At 38.8% G+C, this 22,237-nt stretch overlaps 1 protein-coding gene across 1 annotated transcript in view; it reads right to left on the bottom strand.

The window, feature by feature from the left end:
- The window catches only part of UNC79 (unc-79 homolog, NALCN channel complex subunit), a 185,541-nt gene that overhangs the window by 88,319 nt on the left and 74,985 nt on the right, over window positions 1–22,237 (bottom strand). Inside the window, 9 exon segments of the mRNA XM_023538367.1 lie at window positions 2,592–2,771; window positions 3,424–3,625; window positions 5,450–5,631; window positions 8,629–8,786; window positions 12,778–12,926; window positions 13,012–13,091; window positions 16,101–16,242; window positions 18,544–18,771; window positions 20,677–20,898. Coding sequence (XP_023394135.1) covers window positions 2,592–2,771; window positions 3,424–3,625; window positions 5,450–5,631; window positions 8,629–8,786; window positions 12,778–12,926; window positions 13,012–13,091; window positions 16,101–16,242; window positions 18,544–18,771; window positions 20,677–20,898 — 1,543 coding nt within the window.

The raw sequence follows: 22,237 nt of genomic DNA, 5'->3' as shown, positions 1-22,237 counted from the left end.
ATCTCGGCACAGTTGAGGCCCAAGTGATGTGCAAAACAAGGTAGAGAGACTAGGTCAAGTGTTGCTATTCCTTGTCTCATCGATTTTAGAAGAGAAAAATACACCCTGGCCAACATCTGCCATTTGCAATTGTGATCTTGGGACGCTTGCTCTTGTCCTTCTCTCCCACCCTAACTGCCTCTCTTTCTAGGGTCATTTTCATAAGACATAACACACACATTCTTCAGTCTCCTTACCTGAAATCTTCCTTCTGAGAAAACTCTGAAAAGTTTATCTTAAAACTATTCTTAGAAAACAATAGAAAAACTGAATGTTCTATAGCATGATACATAGGTGGTAGTGACCAAGTTTGTTTTTGACAAATAGCAGGTATTCAAAACCTTCACAACCATCCCAGTGACTCGTGGCACCATTTGTGTAGATAACATTTAGTCTGTAATAGCCTCGCCGGTGTCCCTTCAACCCTTGGGATACTTCATGATACACTGTAACCCAGCATGGAACATCAGATGATAGCTACACTGTACCAAGCTTAATATGATGCTATAGTCCTCCAAACGGTGGAAATCCTTTCTCTTAGAGACAGAAATGCATGTAGAGTTGCAGGGAATCAGGAATGGCTAAGGGAATGAGTAGATGATGGTGGTTCAAATGTATAACCTTTTAAAATGCAAATGAAATGTATGTTTTTCCTATAGCAGATATATATGAACATATGAACATAATATTTCTATGTGTAAATACACATACAAATATGAGTACTAAGTATAGCTCTAGTCATATTGGCTCTCTGGGGAATAGTGCATACTCAGGTTAACATGATGCTTCTTACTGGACCAAAAGTTAATGGGATCAAAAGTCACCTGCCAGTATCAAGATTAAAAGACTCGCTATGTCAGGGGCTCAAATGCTTGAGCATCTGGGGTAAGACCCTTCAAGCTTGCAGATCCTAAATATATCACTCTGGTCCAGTTAGAGACACCACATTCTTTACTTTGTCCACCTGTGATAGATACTTGCACACAGGCCTTCAAGTCGGAAGTACCCACCTGGCGTCTGTTCGGGTGTCCCACCGAGAGCTGGAGCAGACTGCTCATGCCTGGTCAACCTCACAGCTTAAAAATCAACAACAACTCTATTTAAATAAGCATTAAAAACAACTTGAGCCTAGAAAATATACTCAGTGCTAACTGCATTGGATAGTAGGGGCAAGTTTAGTTTTCCTATTTGTAATTAACATCACATAAAAGATGTTTACATCACAGAAGTTTTGTCGTTTTATGTGAATCTCAAGAATACCGTTCAATGTTACTTTCATTCTTAATCTTCGAAATTGTCATGTGAATCAATTAACAAGAAATAACAATAAATAAACTTTATATCTCAAAACTGATCGGTTAGGTTCTAAAAGAGCTGAGAAATTCTTATAGAAATTGTAATTTATTTGATCTAGGAGTTGGTTTCTAGGATCTGATTCAGTTTTACCTCAGGCCTCAGATTACTACAGGATATTCTTAAATGACCACCTGTTATTATCTTGGCTCTCTGAAAACCTGGGTTATTGATTGCTCAAAGGGCTTTCATTAATTCTTCCAAAGTTCAAAATACCACATTGCCATAGCTTGTCAAAAAATAGAGAAAAATGCCATAAATAAAATCAAATCAAATTTATGATTAAAAATGGTTATGTTACATAAGGCTGTCTTCTAATAAATGCCAATGAAAAAAACAAACTTTTCAGCTCTGACAGAATAAGGAATATGTTTTAAGGTGGTTTTTTTTTATTAACTTCACAGCGGTTATTTAAAAATTAAACCATTTAACAAATTTTACAAGTTAATAATATATTTAAATGTACCCATTCACTAATATGATGATTTAGTTATAAATTTTTAATCATTTCTCATTCATGAGCCATTGCTAATCATTAGAGTTTATCTAGTCATCTGGTAACTTAAGAAAATTTTTGTTCTCTTTAAAAGTGCTATATAAAGAAAGACCTTTAGAAAACAAGTAGATATGGTCTTTTTTTTAAGTAGGCAATGAAGTTTGTTTTTATTTTAAGTTATCTGGTAAGATTGGGTAGAAATCCAACTTTTCCTCCACTTGATTTTTCTTTTTCAGAAGCAACCATCATGATTGGTTTGTTTGGGAGCCTGTTTGGCTGCGTCTGTCATGCATTAAATGAAAATGCAGTGCAAATTTCCACTCTACCTCCTTAGCTGCTAAGGGTCCTGTCATAGTCTCATCCAAGGAGCTCTTAGGGTACAAAGCTGGCGCAAACCTCCATATTCTAGGACTTAGGAGAAAATGCTTCTTCTACTTTCCTGCCGAGCATCAGTGGATCTGCTGTCTTCTACATTTCAAAACAATCTACAGCTAGATCAAGGCTTTGCTTCACCCACAAACTGGGAAGAGCCAACCAGCGCACTACCACCCCTTGGGTGACCCTCTAGGGACTCCGAAGGCCAAAACTGCTGAGTGACCTTAGTTTGCTAAATACGCTACTCCCTGTGAACATTCGACAAGACACGTCCGCCTCAGAAAGACATTAAACGGACTTAAAGGAAGGGCGGAAGAAGATACTCAACGGATTTTGGAGGTTAAGGTCTCGGGGAGGGAGAGCGCCCTCTTGGACTCCGCGGGCCCCTTCACGCTGTCTCGCAGGGAACGCACGCTCTTCTGGCGGTTCCTGGCAAAACGAGCCCTCTTGATCTTCCACAGCGCAGTGTCACTGAGGTTGGCGACGTTGGTCCTTACAGCAGTGATAGCTTTGCAAAAGGAATTAGAGGTTATCATTTTTCTTAACTGGCTGTTATATACCACTAGTTTGAAACAATCCATCTGTGTAAATTTTCAGTATTAAAACCCATCCTTCGTGGATACATGATTCATTCATCTATTCCCTCGTCTTATCTTAAAAAATCAAGACTATTCCTTATTTTGAATATAACCTATCGTTTTTCTGTTTAGACCATAAGATTAAATTATCTAATTTTGTTATCACTGGATCAATAGTTGAATGATCAAAGTATTTTCCCCATCTATTTAGAGTTGCAGGTAACTGATTAATAAACATGCAAGAGTGAATTTGCAAGGGGCAAATGTATCTCACAAACTTGCTCACAAACATTATAAATATCATGACCTAATAATATCTAAGGCACACAGACAGTCACAAATGGTTCTCATAGGTCCTCATGAAATGAGAAGAATTTTTATTTTGGAATGCCAGAAAATAATTAACCTGCGGATTACTACAAAGATACTCAAAAAACATTTTATGAACTGAGTACATGAAATCAAAACATCCTCCATAGTTGAACGTCAAATTACAGGCAGAGTATCTCCTGCTTATCTAGTGAGCACAAAAATAGGAACTGTGACTTTTTAAAGCATTTTGCTTCAAATCATTTTGCTTACTTGTAGGAAAAGGAAATTCTTTGTTACAATCCAAATGCAGCTGAGCTTCCAATGAAAGAGTCTCAAATCTATTGACAAAGAACTCCCAGCTCAAAGCAGGAATATCTTGCTTAAGAAAATGCAAAAGTAAAAGCTTGCTCAATATCGTGGGTCGATCCTTAACCACAGTATCAAACTGGAAGTCAAGACAAAGACACAGACCCTGGGGAAAAGGCGGGGAAAAGGAAAGTCAGATGTAAATATCTAAGTTGGTCCAAAGCAAGCACACTAAACAAAGTCGGTAAAACAGGGCAACCTCCTCAATCTATATTTATAATGTAGAACGATCCTGTTTAAATATTTTTGTATTGTAAATTTTGGTAGAAAAAAAATGTAGAAAAGAAGTTTCTCCTAATTATAGAATACCTCTTGAATTTCAACTGAGAAATCTGAACAAAATATATGTTATTAATTTTTATGCAATAAATAATAAGCACTTAACCCAAATACTCTCAAACTGATGTTTCTTTTTTTAATGTCGATAGGTTCCATAAGAGACACATACTTCCAATGCTACATTTTAGAATACACAAGAAGATGGTCTTTAAATTCCCTTTCAAGACTAAATTCTCAAATTCGGAATTAAAATTTCTAAAAGAAATTTAGATTTTAGAATTCTTTTAGCGATTCTGAAAAAAAATAAAGTCACCTTATCTTCTTGGAATGTGAGTGGAACATATTGTCTTAAGAAATAAAAGATGTAATAGATTGAGCATCTATTTCTGTAGCGTATGAGTCTACCACTCCTTTTTTTAACTGAATGAAATTTAAAAACTGTAATTCATCCAACCATCTTATTAATTCATTCAACTCTCATCTAATGAGCGCCTCCTCTGTTCCAGGCCCTGAGCAGGGGTAAGACATACAACCATCTAATCTTATTAAGAACAACAGAGAAGGACTATCCAGAAGACAACGGAATTTTCACAAGAGAGGGGGTGTGTCCACAGGCAGCATTAACTCTATAGTTTTTCAGATCCTGCACCATTTGCCCCTTCTTCTTAGTCCTTTTTGTAAGAAGGACACTTCTACTAATTGAGAGGCAGTGTGTACACACACACACACACACACACACACACACACACACACACGCAGTTAAGAACACAGAGTTTATTATAAGTTGGACCTGAGTTTGCTCTGCCACTTACTAGCCATATGATTCTGTAATTACTTAACCTTTCTAACCCATGGCTTCTCTATCTGTATAACAGGAACCCACAAAAGGTTACTGTAGGATTAAATGAGATAAAGTATGATGGGACACTTTCAATACACTGCCTTGGAAACGCAATATCTATCTGATAAATGTTAATTCTTGCCATTATTACTAGTTTTAATAAGAGTGATATAATAATAAATCAGGTGGCAATGTGGAAAAACAGAAGATCGAGACTTTGGAGGTCCTAGTCTTGGTTCTTCCGTAAATTCGCTCTGTGTTCTTTGATAAATCACATTATCTCTCTGAGACCTGGTTTCTTCAACTGTAAAATAAAGGTGCCCAGTAAGATAAATATACAACTCTTTCCAGGTCTCATATTTCACGTCTCTTTGGCTTTAATTTCTAACATTTCATTTTGGTAGCATGTTTTACCTTCTCATGTTTGCTTTAATTTATATTATAATTCATCCAATTTCTCTTAGCATTTAGCCTCTAATGGTAAGGGCTTCTAGCTCTGAAACCAGCTAAATAGTATTAAATAAACCTGCCTAGTTTTTAAATCTGCCTCGCAAAAAAGAAAGTTATATCTGTCAGTTACATCTGTCAAAAGTGATACCAGCACATGGACGAAGACTGAAAAGAAAGTATCAACGAATAAAACCAAGAGCTCTGTTAATAAGGTGTTTTTCTCAATTTTAATGTTTTCCCCAATTTACAAATTTCCATCATTGTCGTCATTATCATCATCGTAATCAAATGCGTTTATGTGACACGTAACTCAATGGTTTAGTAGAGCAGAACAGATAACACACATCTGAGGGACGTCACCTGCAGTGCCGGCCTCTTTATAGTGTCAAGCAGGAGACCAGCCCTGGTAGCCACCGCTGGGTTGACATCTTCCACAGCTGTCAGAAAGCAGCAGAAGGCATGTGCCAGGGAATACTTCAGCAGATGGTTTTTGGTTACTGAGTGAATATCCAGAAACCTACAAATTACAGCCACTTTTTCCACTGCAATGTAAAAGGCAGGGAACAAAAAAAAATTGACATTTATTTAGACAGTCTGAGAACTGAACCTGCAGGTATTAGGGTAACTCTGGGCCCCACACGCCAATTTTAAATACCAAAAGGAAGTTCTGTGCCACCTTCTCGAGGGTTCTATCTGTACATCAGAGACCATTTCCAATCAGTATGGTATCTTCCTGCCAGGCAGCTTTAGCACTGGGTTGTCTTTATTTTATAGTCTTTCCCTTGTTTAACTTCCAGTTACATTTCAAACTATTCAGAATGCCTCCATGCTCATCTCTCTGTCCATTCCCCAGAGATTCTGCAGACAACACAGTGGGGCGGGAGGTGCCCGCCAGTCCTGGCTCTAGGTTCTGGACCCTCTGTTCTACTCTTTGTATGTCAAGATGTGAAATGACGACCAGTCTTCTTGGGGCTATAGAGCACATTTATAGATGAATGTGCTGAAATAGATGCACTTACTTGATAGATTTCTAATTATTCTGCAAATCTATGTTATCAATTCCAGCCACTCTTGAGACATAGTTTTATAAGAAATTATAATACATAGTAAAGCAATATAGTTCCATCAAATAAAGAGATTTCAGTACTTTGCTTAATCTGTTCCAGCAGCCTAGAACATTCTTTCTGTTCTTTACTGCCTATTCTTACTGCTCTGTTCTCCAATGACATTCCACCATCCTTAAAGGAATCTGCTGTTAAAATTCTGCATGTTCTGTGAAGTCCACTCCAACTTCCTAGAGTGGCCTTTCCATCCCATGAACACCTGCAAAACTACTATTTGTTTACACATGGCGTTTATGTGTTCATACATAGCCGTATGACATATCTCTTTTTGTGATCTTGAGTTATATCTACGCTTTTATAGTTTCTTAACCTCTTACATGTTTATATTTGGTCTCATCAATTAAATTAGGGGCGTCCGAGAGAAGAAATATGCTCTCATACTCTTTTTATTGCTCCCATGGTACTTAGTACATACAGTATTTATTCAATAAATTCAGCGATTCATTTATTTTAAATACATATATATAATATATGTAAAAACTAAGAAACCGTGTAGGTACTTGTGTGGCGATGGAAGTAAATAGAAAATGAGCTGCTGTGGACTGAATGTCTGTGTCCCCCCCAAAATTCACATGTTGAAGCCCTAACCCCCAGTGTGATGGCATTTGGAGGTGGGACCTTGGGACGTAATTAGGTTTAGATGAGGTCGTGAGGGTGCGGCCCCCATAATGGGTTTTGTGTCCTCATAAAAAGAGAGACCAGAGCTCTCCATCTCTCCCCACCATGTGAGGACACAGAAAGAGGGCAACCATCTTTAAGCCAAGAATAGAGCCCTCACTGAAGAACCAAATTGGCAGGCACCTTGATCTTGGACTTCTCAGCCTCCAGAACTATGAGAAATAAATCCCTGTTGTTGAAGCCCCCCAGTCTGTGGTATTCTGTTATGGCGACATGAGCAGACTAATATGTGACTCGTTCGCAGGTCTTGACTTCAAAGTCAAGTCGACGAAAAGAGATAAGGCAGGTACAACTATAACTGAAACGTGATATACAAGGCTGTAAAGGCCGCGAATGAGGTACACATGAAATGCTGTGGGAGTAAAGTAATGGCTTCCCACTAAGGGGACCGAGAAAGTAGAGCCCAGTGAAGGAATGTGAAGGTGGTTCAAATGGAGGTGGCAGTTGAACGGGACCTCGAAGGGAAGAGGATTTCAGATGGAGAGCAGAGGGCGGGAAGACGTGGACGAGGGGAGCAGGAAGCAACGGGGAGAGAGCGATGGCGTGTGAAGAAAGAGCGGGAGAGGAGGGTGCGGACGCGGGCACTCAGACCATGGCGGGCTTCGAATGTCCGGTTCATGAGTCTGAACTTCATTCTCTAGACATGGAAAACACATTAAAATTTTTAAGCAGAGAAGCAACATCATCAGAGCTGTGATTCCGAAGATTAGTCTGGTAATATCTAATCCTTAAATTACAATGAAAGAGCATGGTTAAATATGTAACTGCATTGTTTTGAATTTAATGCCTACAAAGTGTTGCCAATATGATGCTGTTTTTTGCTTGAAAATTTTGCTCTGATCTCATTCCCTACTACATCATGTGCTTCCATGTAATTAAACCAGCCACTGGGATGCGTGGGGCATTAAAAACCACGAACTCTTTGAGGTGGCCAGAGATTAGGAAAACTGAACTCTAAAGCATAATAGTTAACTCACTGGATGGAACTTACATTCTTTTGACCAATTTTTGAGACACTAAAATGTACAGAACGATTCCGATAAGGCACACTACAGTATGCCAAGCCCACCTGCTGCCCCCGGAGAATGGGAGCACGGTGCAGTGTCAGTGAAGCCAGCAGATGTGGGGCTAAGCGAACACATCTAGGTTCTTTTCTTACCATATTCCTCTAAGAACTTGTCATTCTAAGCACTAGGAAATTACCCATCACTGCCCCAGATATGGTCCCGGATACTTCAAGGCAAGGGTATAACAGCAGAGTTTCTCAAACGCCACTGAGTTACCTGGAGAACGTGTTAAAAATGTAGATTCCTGGCCTCACCTCCTGAGATTCTGATTCAGTAGGTCTAGGATGGGGCCCGGTAATCTGTGTTGTTAAATACATTCCCCCAGTTACTCTGATGTAAATAATCTACTAGGTTGACTATGTGATTGATCATTCAAGCCAGGACCCACTGGAAGTAAATGAAGGTTAAATTAATAAATACACCTGGACAACAGGTACAAACTGAAACTATCCAAGGCAAACTAGACAGGGTAACCCTACCTAAAGACCTTTCTGCATAATGCCGTCACTGAGGAAGCTCAGCTAGGTAGAAGCAACAAAGAACACCAGCAAATAGGATGACGTCCTTTAAAAAGAAGGGAGGAAAAAGGAGGTCCGAAGAGAGATCTCAGACCTGGACACCTGGTTTACACCGTGATCCAGAGAGAATTTTTAAGCTAATACAGAGGTACCTGCTTCAAACCTCATCTTCCAGTCTTTGCTGTTGAAATTGCCGTTTATGATTGTCCAGAAGATGTCAGCACCATGAGGAAGTGACAGAGCATGGAGGAGGAGAGGAACTGCCAATGACGAGAGCTGGGAGAACTCGGATTTGACGACTCTCCACAGGCTGGAAATCAAGAAGAAGCAAAGTGGTTAGAGTCATGATAACCTTTCTAGAAAAAAATAATGCCATTATCTCAATTTATAAGACGCGTAGCTAACAGGTGGCTGCTAAGTATGCTTTTAGTGAAACTACATTCATCCGGAAGACTATAATCCTCTGATAAACTTTTCCTATGCTCTGTTCTGTTAATTTTTTAAGTAATTACTTTTATGTAACCATGTAAAAAACGATCACTTAACATTACATTTTTAACATAAAAAATTTTAATTGTATATTATAAATGCAGATGTAAATGAACAATGACTGTTAAATAGTATACAAAATTGATATTAGTTATGGTAAAATGATGAAGTAATAGTGACTTAAAAGTTTTTTCTTAAGGGGCCTCTGAGACAACATCAGGCATGCCAACATTCACGTCATAGGGGTAGCAGAAGAGAGAAAGCAAGGAACTGAAAACCTATTTAAAGAAATAATGATGGAAAACTTCCCTAACCTAGTGAAAAAAATAAGATATACAAGTCCAGGAAGGTACAGAGAGTCCCAAACAAGATGAACCCAAAGAGGCCCACACAAAGACACGGCATCATTAAAATGCCAAAGGTTAAAGACAAAGAGAATCTTAAAAGCAGCAAGAGAAAAGCACCTAGTTACCTACAAGGGAGCTCCCAAAAGACTGTCAGCTGATTTCTCAACAGAAACTTTTCAGGCCAGAAGGGATTGGCATGAAATATTCAAAGTGATGAAAAGCAATGACCTACAAGCAAGATTATACTACCCAGAAAGCTAGCATTTAGAATTAAAAGACAGATAAAGAGCTTCCCAGACAAGAAAAAGCTAAAGGAGTTCATCAACATCAAAGAGTACTACAAGAAATGTTAGAGGGACTTCTTTAAGAAGGAAAGAAAAAGAGTAAAAATATGAATAATAAAATGGGAACAACTATATATCTATTAACAATTACTTTAAATGTAAATGGATTAAATGGTCTAATCAATAGATAGGGTGGCTGAATGGATAAGAAAAAAAGACCCTTGTATGTGCTGCCTACAAGAGACTCACTTCAGACTGAAAAACACACACAGACCGAAAGTAAAGGGATAGAAAAAGATATTTCATGAAAGTGGAAATGAAAAACTAAAAGCAAGGATTGCAATACTGATACCAGACAAAAGAGACTCTAAAACAAAGCCTATAACAAGGGACAAAGAAGGACCCAGTAATCCTGATTATGGATACTTATCCAAACAAACCCAAAACACTGCTTCCAAGGGACATGGGAATCCATACGTGTATTGCAACATTCTTTACAGTAGCCAAGATATGGAGGCCACCTGAGTGCTCATCAGTGAATGAATAGATAAAGAGGTGACACATATATACAATGGAATATTAGCCATAAAAAAGAATGAAATCTTGCCATCTGCAACAACATGGATGAACCCAGAGTATTGTGCTGAGTGGAGTATATCAGACAGAGAAAGACAAATGATTTCACTTACATGTGGAATCTGAAGAATAAAATAAACAAATAAAACAAACTATAGATACAGAGAACATTTTGATGGTTGCCAGATGGGAGTGGGGTTAGCGGGTAGGCAAAACGTGTCAGGAATTAAGAAGTATTAATTGGTAGTTACAAAATAGCACGGGGATGTAAAATATAGCATAAAAGATATAGTCAATAATATTGAAATAATTATATATGGTGTCAGATAAATATTAGATTTATCAGGGTGATCACTTGGTAAGATATATAAATGTCTAATCATCATGTTGTACACCCGAAACTAATGTAATCTTGTATGCTAACAGTAATGGAAAATTTTAAAAAGTTGCTAAAACAAACAAACCCAAATAACTGTTGTGGGATAAACTGGCTACAAACCAAGCACATGAGTTTCAGGGCTTCCCCAGGATGGCAGCATAGGATGAATGAGAAGCCTTGCCCCATGGGTGCAGATTGATTTTTAAAATTCAAAGTATCTCACTTAAAAACTAATAAAATTATTTTTTTAATGTTTTTCTTATAGTGAACATCTGCGGAGTTTAGTTGGTTTTGCCTGCCCAGCAGCCTTTTCCTCTTATTCTAGCAAAGAACAACTAACTATTTTTCCGTTAAGAACAGTTTCTTCAACTGGCAGGGCTGTCAATCAAGTTCCCCCTGCCCCTTTCCTATTGTAAGAGTGACATGGGCTGATCAAAGCACTGCAATGCCATGAGTAGAGTAATTAGTCTAGGGGCGGGCTTATGACCTAAGCATGAAAATGCCAGAATCCTTTTTCCAGGTGTTGCTCCTCAAAATGTATCCCCTTTCAAAGAAAACGACATCCCTCCCCTTTTCCGTCCGCCCTTTGTTCCTGAACACATAGCCTACCCTTGCCTTGCAGGACCTGGCTTCAGCAACTACTCCCCTTCCTCTGATCCTTTCCCATTTGCCACAAATATGTTCAGGTCTTCTTTCTCCTAAAAATCTTTGACATCCACTCACTTCTCCCTCTAAATATATGATCTTTACCTTTCTTTGCTAACAAACTTTTGAGAAGAAAGTTCTGTGTTATATCTTTGTATTACCTTGGGCTCCTGCAACATCTCTTTGAACTCACTTAAATGTGGACGGTTCCCAAGGATCTCTCTTTTCTCCATACTCATGCTATTAAACAATGACCCTGTTCATTGTTTTAAGACCTTCCATAGATCTCCAAACATCATTAAATAAGGTCCCTATCTTCAAGGTCCTTCACATTCGGGTCCCAAACTACTTCTCCAGCCTCATTTTCCATTACTCCCCAAAAACCACACCATGCAGCAAAAAATAAAACCTTGGTATCACCTAAAGATGCCCTGCTCATTCCTTGTCCCTTCTTTCTAACTCTGCCACCTGTTTACTCTTGACATTCCCACTTTCTACAAAATGGCCTGGTTATCTCAAATATCTACCTGTCAAAACTCTATCCTTACCGCAACACTCATCCAAATGGTGTCTGCTCCAGAGCCCTTCTCCGATCGCCCAGACATGACCTCTCCCACTTCTGAACTATACGAAACAGTCATCCATCACACATCCTTGGGATTAGACAGTGACTTATGTATATAAAGTGACCACGTATCTTAGTTTATCTGAGAACTTAGTCCACTTTATATTCATTGTTTTGAGGTTATTATGAAAATCATCCCTTCTTCACTCTCAAAAGTAGACCAATTTCAATGGTAAATGACGTGGTCACCTTCTGTATACATAGTATTCACCCTCTTCCAAACTAGATTGCAAATTTCCAAAGCGCCTAGAATAATAGTGTACATAGTAAGCCTTCAGTGATATTATCTGAATGAATGAATAAATAAGTGAACAAAGTGAGTAAAGACAGATAGAGCCTCAACTTGGTTTTGTCACCAAGTTAATCTGAAACGATCTTTCTCCTTTTTTATCAGCTCATTCCCTTACATATAAAATGAGGATAATATTTTTCTGACTTGTTTCCAGGAAAACTGTAACAGTTATTTTAAGGTTCTCGGGAAGAAAAACAGTATGTAAATCCAAGGCAGTTTTTTATTATTTTTCTCAAAGTGCTTAGGCTGTCTTTAAAAAAATACCTTGTCAGACAAAAACTACTTTGTCAGAGAGAGTTTAGATGTCATTAGCAGTTCTATTTCAAGTAAGGAATCAAGTAAGTTCTCTCTCAGTTATACTAGGTAAATATTGACTTAGTACCCGCTGACATTTTTCTAGGGTATGCTATATTCTTAAGCCATCTAACAACTGAAAGGCATAACATAACCTTATTTTATCTTTTTCTATTTCTACAGTATCTAGCAAAGAAAATTACCATTAACGTACTTAATAATTATAGTAAATTAAAGAAATAAAAGTAGTTCCTATAGGTAATTAAAACGTCCTGACTAAGAAAAATAACCCAAATGAGTTGGTAAGTCTTATTCTAACTAATTTTCACAGCTAAAGCCTAACATATAAACAAACAAACAAAAAACATACCTCGCAATCAACATATGATCCTGAATGTAGGCTAAAAATTGAGGATGATCTTTTCTAGCGATGTACAAACACTCTCCATGTAGGCAGAGAATCTTCAGGCAATTGAGCATATTAAAAAGAATGTCTGGCTCTTCAAACTTAGCCATTTCCTATGCAAAGAACCACATGGTTACTGAGTTATCTAAAAATAGCAATGCTACCAAACCAAAAATTCAAATATTCCAAAAAATATACCTGGAAAATGGTGTATATTAGTCTCAAAGTTACCGGAAGCTGTTGGTAGCAAAACTTTCTTTCGGTATCGTTCTTTACTGCTGTGAAGAAACAATTACACAAAGGTGAGCATAACTCCGTTCCCCCACCATTCAGGAACTGATCCAGATCACAAAACCAAGAGGAGTAAAAATAGATATAGAATATATGCATTTTAAAAGTGTATAAAGTTTTTATTTGCTCTCCAAGTTAGCACATATCCCTTCTATGATGAAAGGGCAGGAAACCTTTGAGATGTAAGATTCTCGGCTTGCATTTCCCACCTGCAGCTTGCATTTCCCACCGTGCAAGCCAGCCTATCGTGTCTTGGACTCCCTGAAGTGACCTCAGCCCAGCCCTATGCCCCTGTGGGCCGCTCATTCTGCTGCTACCTAAAGGAGCCGTGGGCCTAGCTAGGTAGGTATGCCTTCCTAACAGAAAAGGAAATAAGCAGGGGCTAAAGAGAGATATTCAAGCTGTGCAGGCACCTAAGAAGGGATTTATTCCACAGACTCATACAAAAAGGAAGCACTTTTGTAGCAGTCGAGTATATTCAAATCAGAACAACTACTCATGGTTTTATTTGCTTGTGAAGATCTCTAAAACCACTGCCGCTATGGCGGGGGATGGCAGTATATTATACATATGGCATTCTAGAAAAAAAAGAGTGCACAAGTTAACCAGATGTGGAAACTAGTGTAAAATGTTTTCAAATCACCATTAATAAATTTTGGCAATTCCTAGAATCAGAGACGAAGGGAGTCAAACCCTCTCAGCATATATACATTTAATAGTTTACGGGGGAATTTCTACTCTAACATGTTTTCATACGTGTTATCAGCACTTGACTCTATTTTGTCTAGTGTGAAATTGTTAAAGGTATTTAGTGGAGGGCATATCTGACTGCTAGAGAAACAGGCTCCGGGCCACGATTTGCAGAAACAGGAAGGGAAAATCACTGAACATGTGTCAACAGAGCACGCATATGTTCTGTGACAGATGAGCTCGAGACCATTGCCTGAAGGCCCACAAAGGAGAAGAAGGATGGGGCACTGAACGGCAGGGAACGCTGGTCTTGGAAGAAAATTAATGGAGACCTTCCTGAGGAGATAATTTATAGCTGTATCTTACAAGACAGCAGAGAGGAAAAGCAGGAAAATGGACCAGAATCTGTGATAGAGCCTAAAGTCATGTTTGGGAGAGAGAAATGAAGCAAATGATTAAATGACTCAAGTTTATAACAACTAAGCAACGAACAGAGTAATCTATAAAAAGAAATTGCTAAACTTTAACCATCGTTTAAATAAAACATTGCATATAAATAAAAATGGCAATGAATTGATTTCTGTGCCATCTTAGGTTTAAAACATATGAAGAGCACAGGTTACTGGATCATCAGTGAAATCCTCGCTTCCTTTAGCCATTAATGCAGCCTGGGCCTGGGCCTCAGCAGTATAATCAATTCTAAGTAAAGCAGGAGACCCAGGTTCTCGCCTCAACCCTGCCACTAACTGCCTACACAATATTTGGATTTTCAGTTCCCAGACCCCCACTCCCCATATCCCCAGAATGGGCAAGAAGGCAGAGCTCATTCATTTTGTTTGTGTTTCAACTCCTTAGACGATCCAGATGCTCCATTACCATTTGGCAGCATGATAAGCATAAGGCATGAATGAGGAACAAATAATATGAGCTATATGACCACAGGCAAGTTGTTTAACTCATCTGGGATGTATTTTCCTCATCTGCAAAGTGAGAAGGCTGAACTAGGTCAGCAGGTTTCAAACTTCTTTTCTATGGAATAGTTTGTTCAAAGAAAATCTCACTTAGAACTCCAAAGTAGGAAACAGAGCAAATCAGAGCAGTCTGGGTGAATCAGGGTGGGCAGCCTGAGTCTTTATCATCTACCCATGTCTTCCCACCAAATGCCTCCCTAACTAAGGAAGGTCCAAAGAAAACAACACAGCGTCTGTACGACTCCAAGTACACGCTGAAAACAAATGAAGTAGGTCATCTTGAGTGTTCCTGCAAATTCTAAGTTTCAACAGTTCTAAATAATGTGAGCCGAGATATTCATACTCAGCTAATCATTTATATAATCCACACAGAAGCAGTTAGTCATAATCAAGCATTTTGTAGTAATGATGTAGTTACTTTGGTCTGAATAAGACACCCCAGAACCTACAATGAACCCCACACAAAAGTCACTTATGCTGTTCGCCAAGGGAATGATGGAAAGTTTGCTTCCCAAACTTTGGTTCTGCGGGTGGACCTCCCTTGGGCCAGCTGTTCTACTAGTTCGGGATAGTGGAGCAGAAAGAGAAAAAGCTACTCAGATTTGCTCCAAATTCCCAGAGTGCCACAGTGCAGATCTAGAGATCAGGCTTTCCCACAGGCATGTAAGCTCACATCCTAAATTCTCAAAACTCTTTCAGTGTGTGAGGAGCTAGAGCATGATTCTGGGCCTGCCTGCCATCCTGCTGCCCCCAGTTCTCACATACAGAGCCTTTTAAGCAAACTAGAAAGAGGCCACGCTTCCTCCTAGCTCTGAGCCAAGCCCACCGGCCTAAGAGCACAAATTGCACAGCTATACACAGTGAGCCTGGCCAGAGAACCCGCTCATGCCCCTGGGGCAGAGAAGCTGCACGAGCTCAAGTTCCACCGCCTCTATCTCAAAATACTTTGCTTCGGCCAAATGCCCTGAGCGGCTGTCGAGAGTATCAGCACGCTCCACTTCTGCCATCCACCTTGGTTCCCAGCTAGTTCTCCACAGAGAACACAATACACCGTAGGAAGGTGGTGTTTTCTACACTAACAAGTGGGTTTTAGTTGATTACAAGCTCCGGATGCCAGAAAGGTGCTCAGTGACCTCTGTTCCACTAGAAGCGCATTCTAGATCTGTTCACTTCATAATCCGGGGAGAAATGGTTCATTTGTACAACTCTACACTGAGGAAGCAAGCCTGAATCTGGGTAAGGCAACAGTAACCTCAGGAACCAGGGTCCTGAATGTCAGGCCCGTGCAGACCAGGACGTGCACACCGCTCCCCGCGTCAGGCCAAGTTCACCTACCAGCATGTCCTGAGGGCTCCGTGCGATTGCCTGGGTTCTCCCCGTGCTTGGTTGCTGGATTCTCCTCCTCCTCACCTTCAGGGCCTATAATAAACTCTGGTCTGGAAGAAAGGAGGCTATCCTCAAGGCTGTCTGTGGGCTCCTGAAACAAATACAGCAAGCAGCTAGATGAGCAGCCCTTTGGGGATATAAAGAACATTCTGCCATGAAGATCGATTGAGTGCCGGCTGGGTCCCAACCCTGCGCTGAGCCCCGGATGGCAGAGACACCTGCCTGAGAATGGACTTCAGCTTATTTCCATATGATTAAGGGAAATTTAAATAGCTATTAAAGAAACATTTTCATTCCCTTTAAATAAATATGGAAAAACCTCAAAAACATTGATAAATCTTCCCGGGCCTGCTTTCCCATCTCTGCTTTAATCCTTGTGATCAGGTCCTACTCACCAAGTGATTTCAATCCATGCATATTTTGTTCAATAACCACTTAATTAGCAGGGAATAATAAGGTGTTCACAGCAATATTTTAAAATGCAAATACTAGTTATCTAAAGAAGTCAAATTTTTAGCTGTAAGAAATTGCTATAACTTGTGAATTAACGAGAGCTAGGTATGGCAACACAAGTGTCCGCCAATAGATAAACAGACAAAACACAGTAGATGTGTGTAATGCAATATTATTGAGCCTTAAAAGGGAAGAAAATTCTGACACATGCTATAAGATGGATGAAGCTCTAGGATTTTATGCAAAGTGAAATAAGCCAGTCGTGAAATGGACAATTATGTGATCCTACTTACACGGCAACATTTTCATCTCCAAAGACAGGAAATACAGATTTGTCCTCGGCATTTCCCTAAACACCAACTAAACAAGTGCTGTTGCTTCTCTGTCCTAACGATCTGTCACGCCGACTCCTTCTCCTCCTCGCCGCCATTGCCCTGGTTCAGGCCCCCCTATTTTCTTCCCTGAGTGACCACATTAACCTTCTGATTAGATTCCTGTCCCCAGTGTCCAAATCCTCCAATCTCTCTCCTCCACTGACAGGATGAATTTCTCAAATTCATTGTATTGTATCACCACCCTGATTAAATTCTTCAGGATTCCCTAATTGTTGCCAAGACAAAAATCCATACTTCTCAGTTTGGCAGAGCCTTTAATAAATGAGAATATAACACTGAGTCTATATTTCTCCACTCAGCCTCCACTGCGTTCCCATCATCCTCACTGTTCTCACTACACTAAACGACTTGCAGTTTCCCGAGTATATCATTCTCTCCTTCCCTCTATACTATTTAAACCAGAGAGTTTTCTAGATCTAAAAAGTTCTTCCCTTCTACCGCCTCCATTTCATCGACTCCACTCCTCCTTCGAACATAAGCTCAGGAAACTTCTCCTCCGGAAAGCCCTTCCGGATCCCTATGACACCTCTAAGCTAGAGTTCTTGTCCCTTCTCTGTACCCATAGCTACCTATTCACACCTCTCTCATAATGGTCATCACTCTGTCTTACAGTTTTTCATTTACTTAAACATCTTCCTGATGAGGCTCTAAGCTTCTTGATTTTAATTTGTTTTCATATTATCTATTACTGTTTTATAGTAAGTACCCAGTCACAACAACGCTGAAAGACCATACTACGGAAATGTTATTTTGCCACAGGTAGGCCTAACGAGTTAAGTGGGCTGAAAGATATTTAAAAACTGAAGAAACACTTTACTGCATGTATGCTATACCACAAAAACACATTTTTTAAAGTCATTTTCTACCTAGACAAGCATTAGGGGAAAGGATGGATAAGAGAAGATGGCAACCACTGGCTCAAAAAATTCAGGTTCATATACCTATGACAGTATGAAGGTATTTTAGTGATATGTGTGACTTAGATGGAAAATATGCTAAACAGGAAATAACTATCATACAAAGCAGTTAATAAATGTCATATATTAGCCGTTCCTTATTTAAACAATTTTCTTAGAAAGCCCAACATGAAATAAAGATTTTATTGGCTGTCGATAAAATTAATGGATTTTACTAACTAAAGTTAATTAGGAATTCTCAATGTTCACATCCAAGCTACTTACTCAATATTTGATATGTATATTTTATAGTATTCACTGTTCTCTAAACTTTGCGATAAAAGTTATTTCAAGATTACCAGTAACGCTTTGTATTTATGAAAATTGCATGAATGGATATGCTACAAACAACCCTAGCTCAAGACTCAAGAATTCTAACTCAAGAATTCTACTGAATGTAGCTCCATCTCATATTCCCTTTCAGGAGCCTGAGTTGGTGAAAGAAACAGGAAAACTTTCTTTTAACAAAATCTCACGTATAACTCAGCATGGAGCATAAGATAATCCTGGAGAAAGACCCCATTACACCAGCTACTGCTGTCTCTGCTACTGTTAAACAGGGGCCATCCCATTTCTTCAACTGCTTACCACCAGCCGGCTTTCTTCTTTAGGAGCCAGCCGCTCCAGGAGTTCACAGGCAAGCTGATAGCAGAGAATACTAGACTGACATAAGTTACACTCAATTGCTTTTTCGTCCTTCTGGCAGGTGTGGGAGCCCCCCCAGGGGGCTTGGAAGACATTGTTTATAATGGAAATAATGTCCTTTGATAAGCTGTGCTCTAAACCCATCGTTATCCCATCATCTTGTAACTCCATCTGAAAGACACCAAGAAAGGGCCAAAAAAAAAAAAAAAAGAAGGAGTTTGGTCCTTTTGTTCACTATTCCATTGACACGCTAATTGGGGATAATTTTCATTAACTGACAGCAATATTAAATTATTCAAAGATGATAAGACATAGATGATGAATATACGTTGATTTCCATAGATTCTTCTAAAAAGAATATAAACACAAGACAAAGTAATGGGAATTATTTTTTAAATCATGCAAGACATTTAAAGAAGGTTGTTTTTTAAACTTATCATCCTGTGAGATTTCACACATTTATAAAATGCTGCTCCTCACCTAGTGTCCAGACTTTGATCTCTAAATACCATTATCCATTAAAAGGAACCGAGATGCTTGGGGAAATGGCTGATTTCACGGTTAGGGCTAGGAAAACATAAAATGAGTCTGGAACGTCTTGTCAAGCCAGAAATTAATGTTCAAAGAATAATGGGAACATGTCAAAAGAAGACAAGAGCCAGCTTGAAAAGACTCCCACTGGCCAAATATGGAACAATATGATCATCAAAACAAATAATCAGAGAACAGATTTTAACTCACTGAATAAAATAAGAATTCATGAGTATATGTGGGTATAAGCAGATAAACGAATAAATATATAAATGAGAGGGAAGAGGAAATTGCCGTTAATAAATTAAAAGAAATGATGGAATTAGAAAATTATCATTTGGTAACCATCATAGTGACAATTGTTTCAGGCATGAAACATCTATGGATGCTAACCTAGTAGATGAAAGATGAAGAGAAACAGAAAATCTCATACTCTTAAGGGTATGTCTCTGAAAGATATTTATTTATTACAAAGGGGAAAATAGTGACTTTGTAGTAGAGAAACTGGCAGAAATCATCTTGACCAGATTATTACCACCAGTAAGGAGACATTATAATGTCATGTGCCTCTTGTATGACACATGTGCTTCTTGTATGACATCACATCTGTGATATTTACTGCCAAACATGCTTAACCCAAACTAATTCATAAGAAAACATAAGACTCAAATTGAAGGGCATTCTACAAAACAATTGGACTATTCTTTAAAAAATATAAGAACATGAAAGGTAAAAGAGAAAGACTGAAGAACTGTGCTAGATTTAGAAGACTAATGAGGCGGGAGAAATAATTGCAGTAAATGCTGCTGAATTGGGACTTCAATCAAAAACAATTTTTTCTTTTGCTATAAATATGATTACGACATTGATTTTAAAAATGAATCATTTCTGTACTTTAGATATAGTATTATAACGATATCAATTTCCTGGTCTGATAACGGTACTTGGTTATGTAAGAAAATACGCTCTGAAGTTTTAAGAATAAAGGGACATTCTACTTGCAACTTACTCTCAAATGGTTCATTTAAAAAGTTTTGCAATTCACATATATACATACATATTGAGAGAGTGCATGAGAAATAAATGGGGCAAATGTTAACATCTGAAGAATTTGGGGAGAAGTTCTCAGGAAATCTTTGTACTATTCTTTAAATTTTTCTCCAAATCTGAAATTATTTCGAAATAAAAAGTTACGAAGAAATGTTCTCCTGATCAAAGCTTTTTGGACTTCTCTTTAAAAATTACCTTCAAACATCAATTTATAAAATATATTAAAATCATTACAGAATTATACCTTGCTCTTCCCAACAATAGCATTAGTCAGTTTGTTCACCAAATTCGTTCAACAGAATCAATTCTAATGATGCCAGGATGTTTCTAAAATTCATATCATTCCCATACATCAACATCATTGCAGATAAATGTCTTGAGTGACGCTACATCATTTCAGTAAGTGTGAAGATGCCCAACATAGAAAAAAAATCATTTTGCAGTGCTTTCCTCATCCTTGACCTCTGAACTAAAGGAAGCTCATGCTTCAGCTACCTGCTTCAGGAGAAGATCAAACATGAGGATGAAACAATTCAGATTCATTTCATCATCTTCACAATCAAAGTCAATAGTCCTTCCTCCTGGGTGTCCAAAATTCTTGAAAGGGCTACGAAATGGACTACGCATAGGACTCCGAAACGGACTCTGAAAAGGACTATGAAATGGACTCAGCATATTGTGCTGTACTCGTCGACCAGGATCAGAGGCAACACTCACCTAGAAGAAAGAACATTAATACACATGAGTGAAGCAGAGGCTCAAATTGCTGTATCATATATTTGGGAAGATATTTCCGGCCGTCACACTGATTTCCTTTCTTAGCCAATAAATACCATGGATCTTCTCAAAATATAAAAGTAAGAAATAAAATAATCCAAACTTTCTGACTAATTGTCAGGCGAATAAAAAAACATCAGCACCCTAAAGAACAAAGGCAGCTATCTTTGTCACTATATGTTTCATCCCATCAAACATTTCCAATTAAACTAAATTGTCTGCATCTACCTAAAACCATAACCTGAAAAATGAGAACTTATGAAAGTAAAACATTGCAAAATCAGTTTTAGAATCATAAGCACAGAATGTCGGATTGACATGACTGGTTAAAGGAAATGGCTTCTGGGTATGATGATTATTAAACTATCAAGGGAAAACAACATGTCAAACCTGTCATACTGGTTACTGTCCATTTGCCAACCTACACACCCTACCCAGGCCGTCACTGCACTGCTCTGCCCTGTTCTACGCCCAAGGGTGCCAAAGACTGAGTCTCTTCTCTTCTGCTGGCTGGTTTCCAGTTATGTCCAGTTAAGGGGAGGCACCAGCCAAAGACCTGAAGCTGGAGGAGAGAGAGGTAGACCTCTTTCTCCCCACCCCCTGCCTACCTTGATGCTACACCTCTGGCAGTCTCTCCATCACCATACAGTGACTTTAGACAGCGCTTCTTTAAAATTTTAGTTCCCAATAGGCTCCAGGAACTCTTCCCCTTTTTCCTTCAGCCCTGGGAGAATAATGGCTTCCTACTGAACTGCTGCTGGTCTCTAGGAGGCTCATCATCTTTTATTGTTCCCTTAACCTTTCTCATAACTCTGTAGGCACTGTCTCCATGAAAGTCTCTTCATTTAAACCATCTGGGATAATTCTACAGCAGGACCGTGACTGACATACCTGTACATCACTCTCAAATGGTATTTTCTCTCTTAAAGATATCCTTAATAACCAGAAAGCTCCTTGAACACCATAGTTAAAATAACGAAGAAGAGTATCCCATTAAAAAGCAGAATACCTGGATATTGATAGTGTTATCTATGGCAAATCCCTTCAGTTAACTGAACCTCAGATTAAGTAGCTGTAGAATGAGGATACCGAATTCTTCCCCAACTGTTTCACACGATTCTGTGATATTGTTAATTGTCAATACAGTGCACAGGATGAAGTACTAACAAAGTTAATATAATATTAAAGGTTACAGAAGAAACAAAATATAAATGTTTGGCAGTTGGTTTCTATGAGGCAGATATTGTTTTTAAGCACTGAATACAAGCTAGGATCCCAT

This window comes from Pteropus vampyrus, unplaced genomic scaffold (genome assembly GCF_000151845.1).
Source record: "Pteropus vampyrus isolate Shadow unplaced genomic scaffold, Pvam_2.0 Scaffold219, whole genome shotgun sequence".
NCBI lineage: Eukaryota > Metazoa > Chordata > Mammalia > Chiroptera > Pteropodidae > Pteropus > Pteropus vampyrus.
Note: the sequence above shows the minus strand (reverse complement) of the source record. Positions and strands in the feature narration are given on the sequence as shown.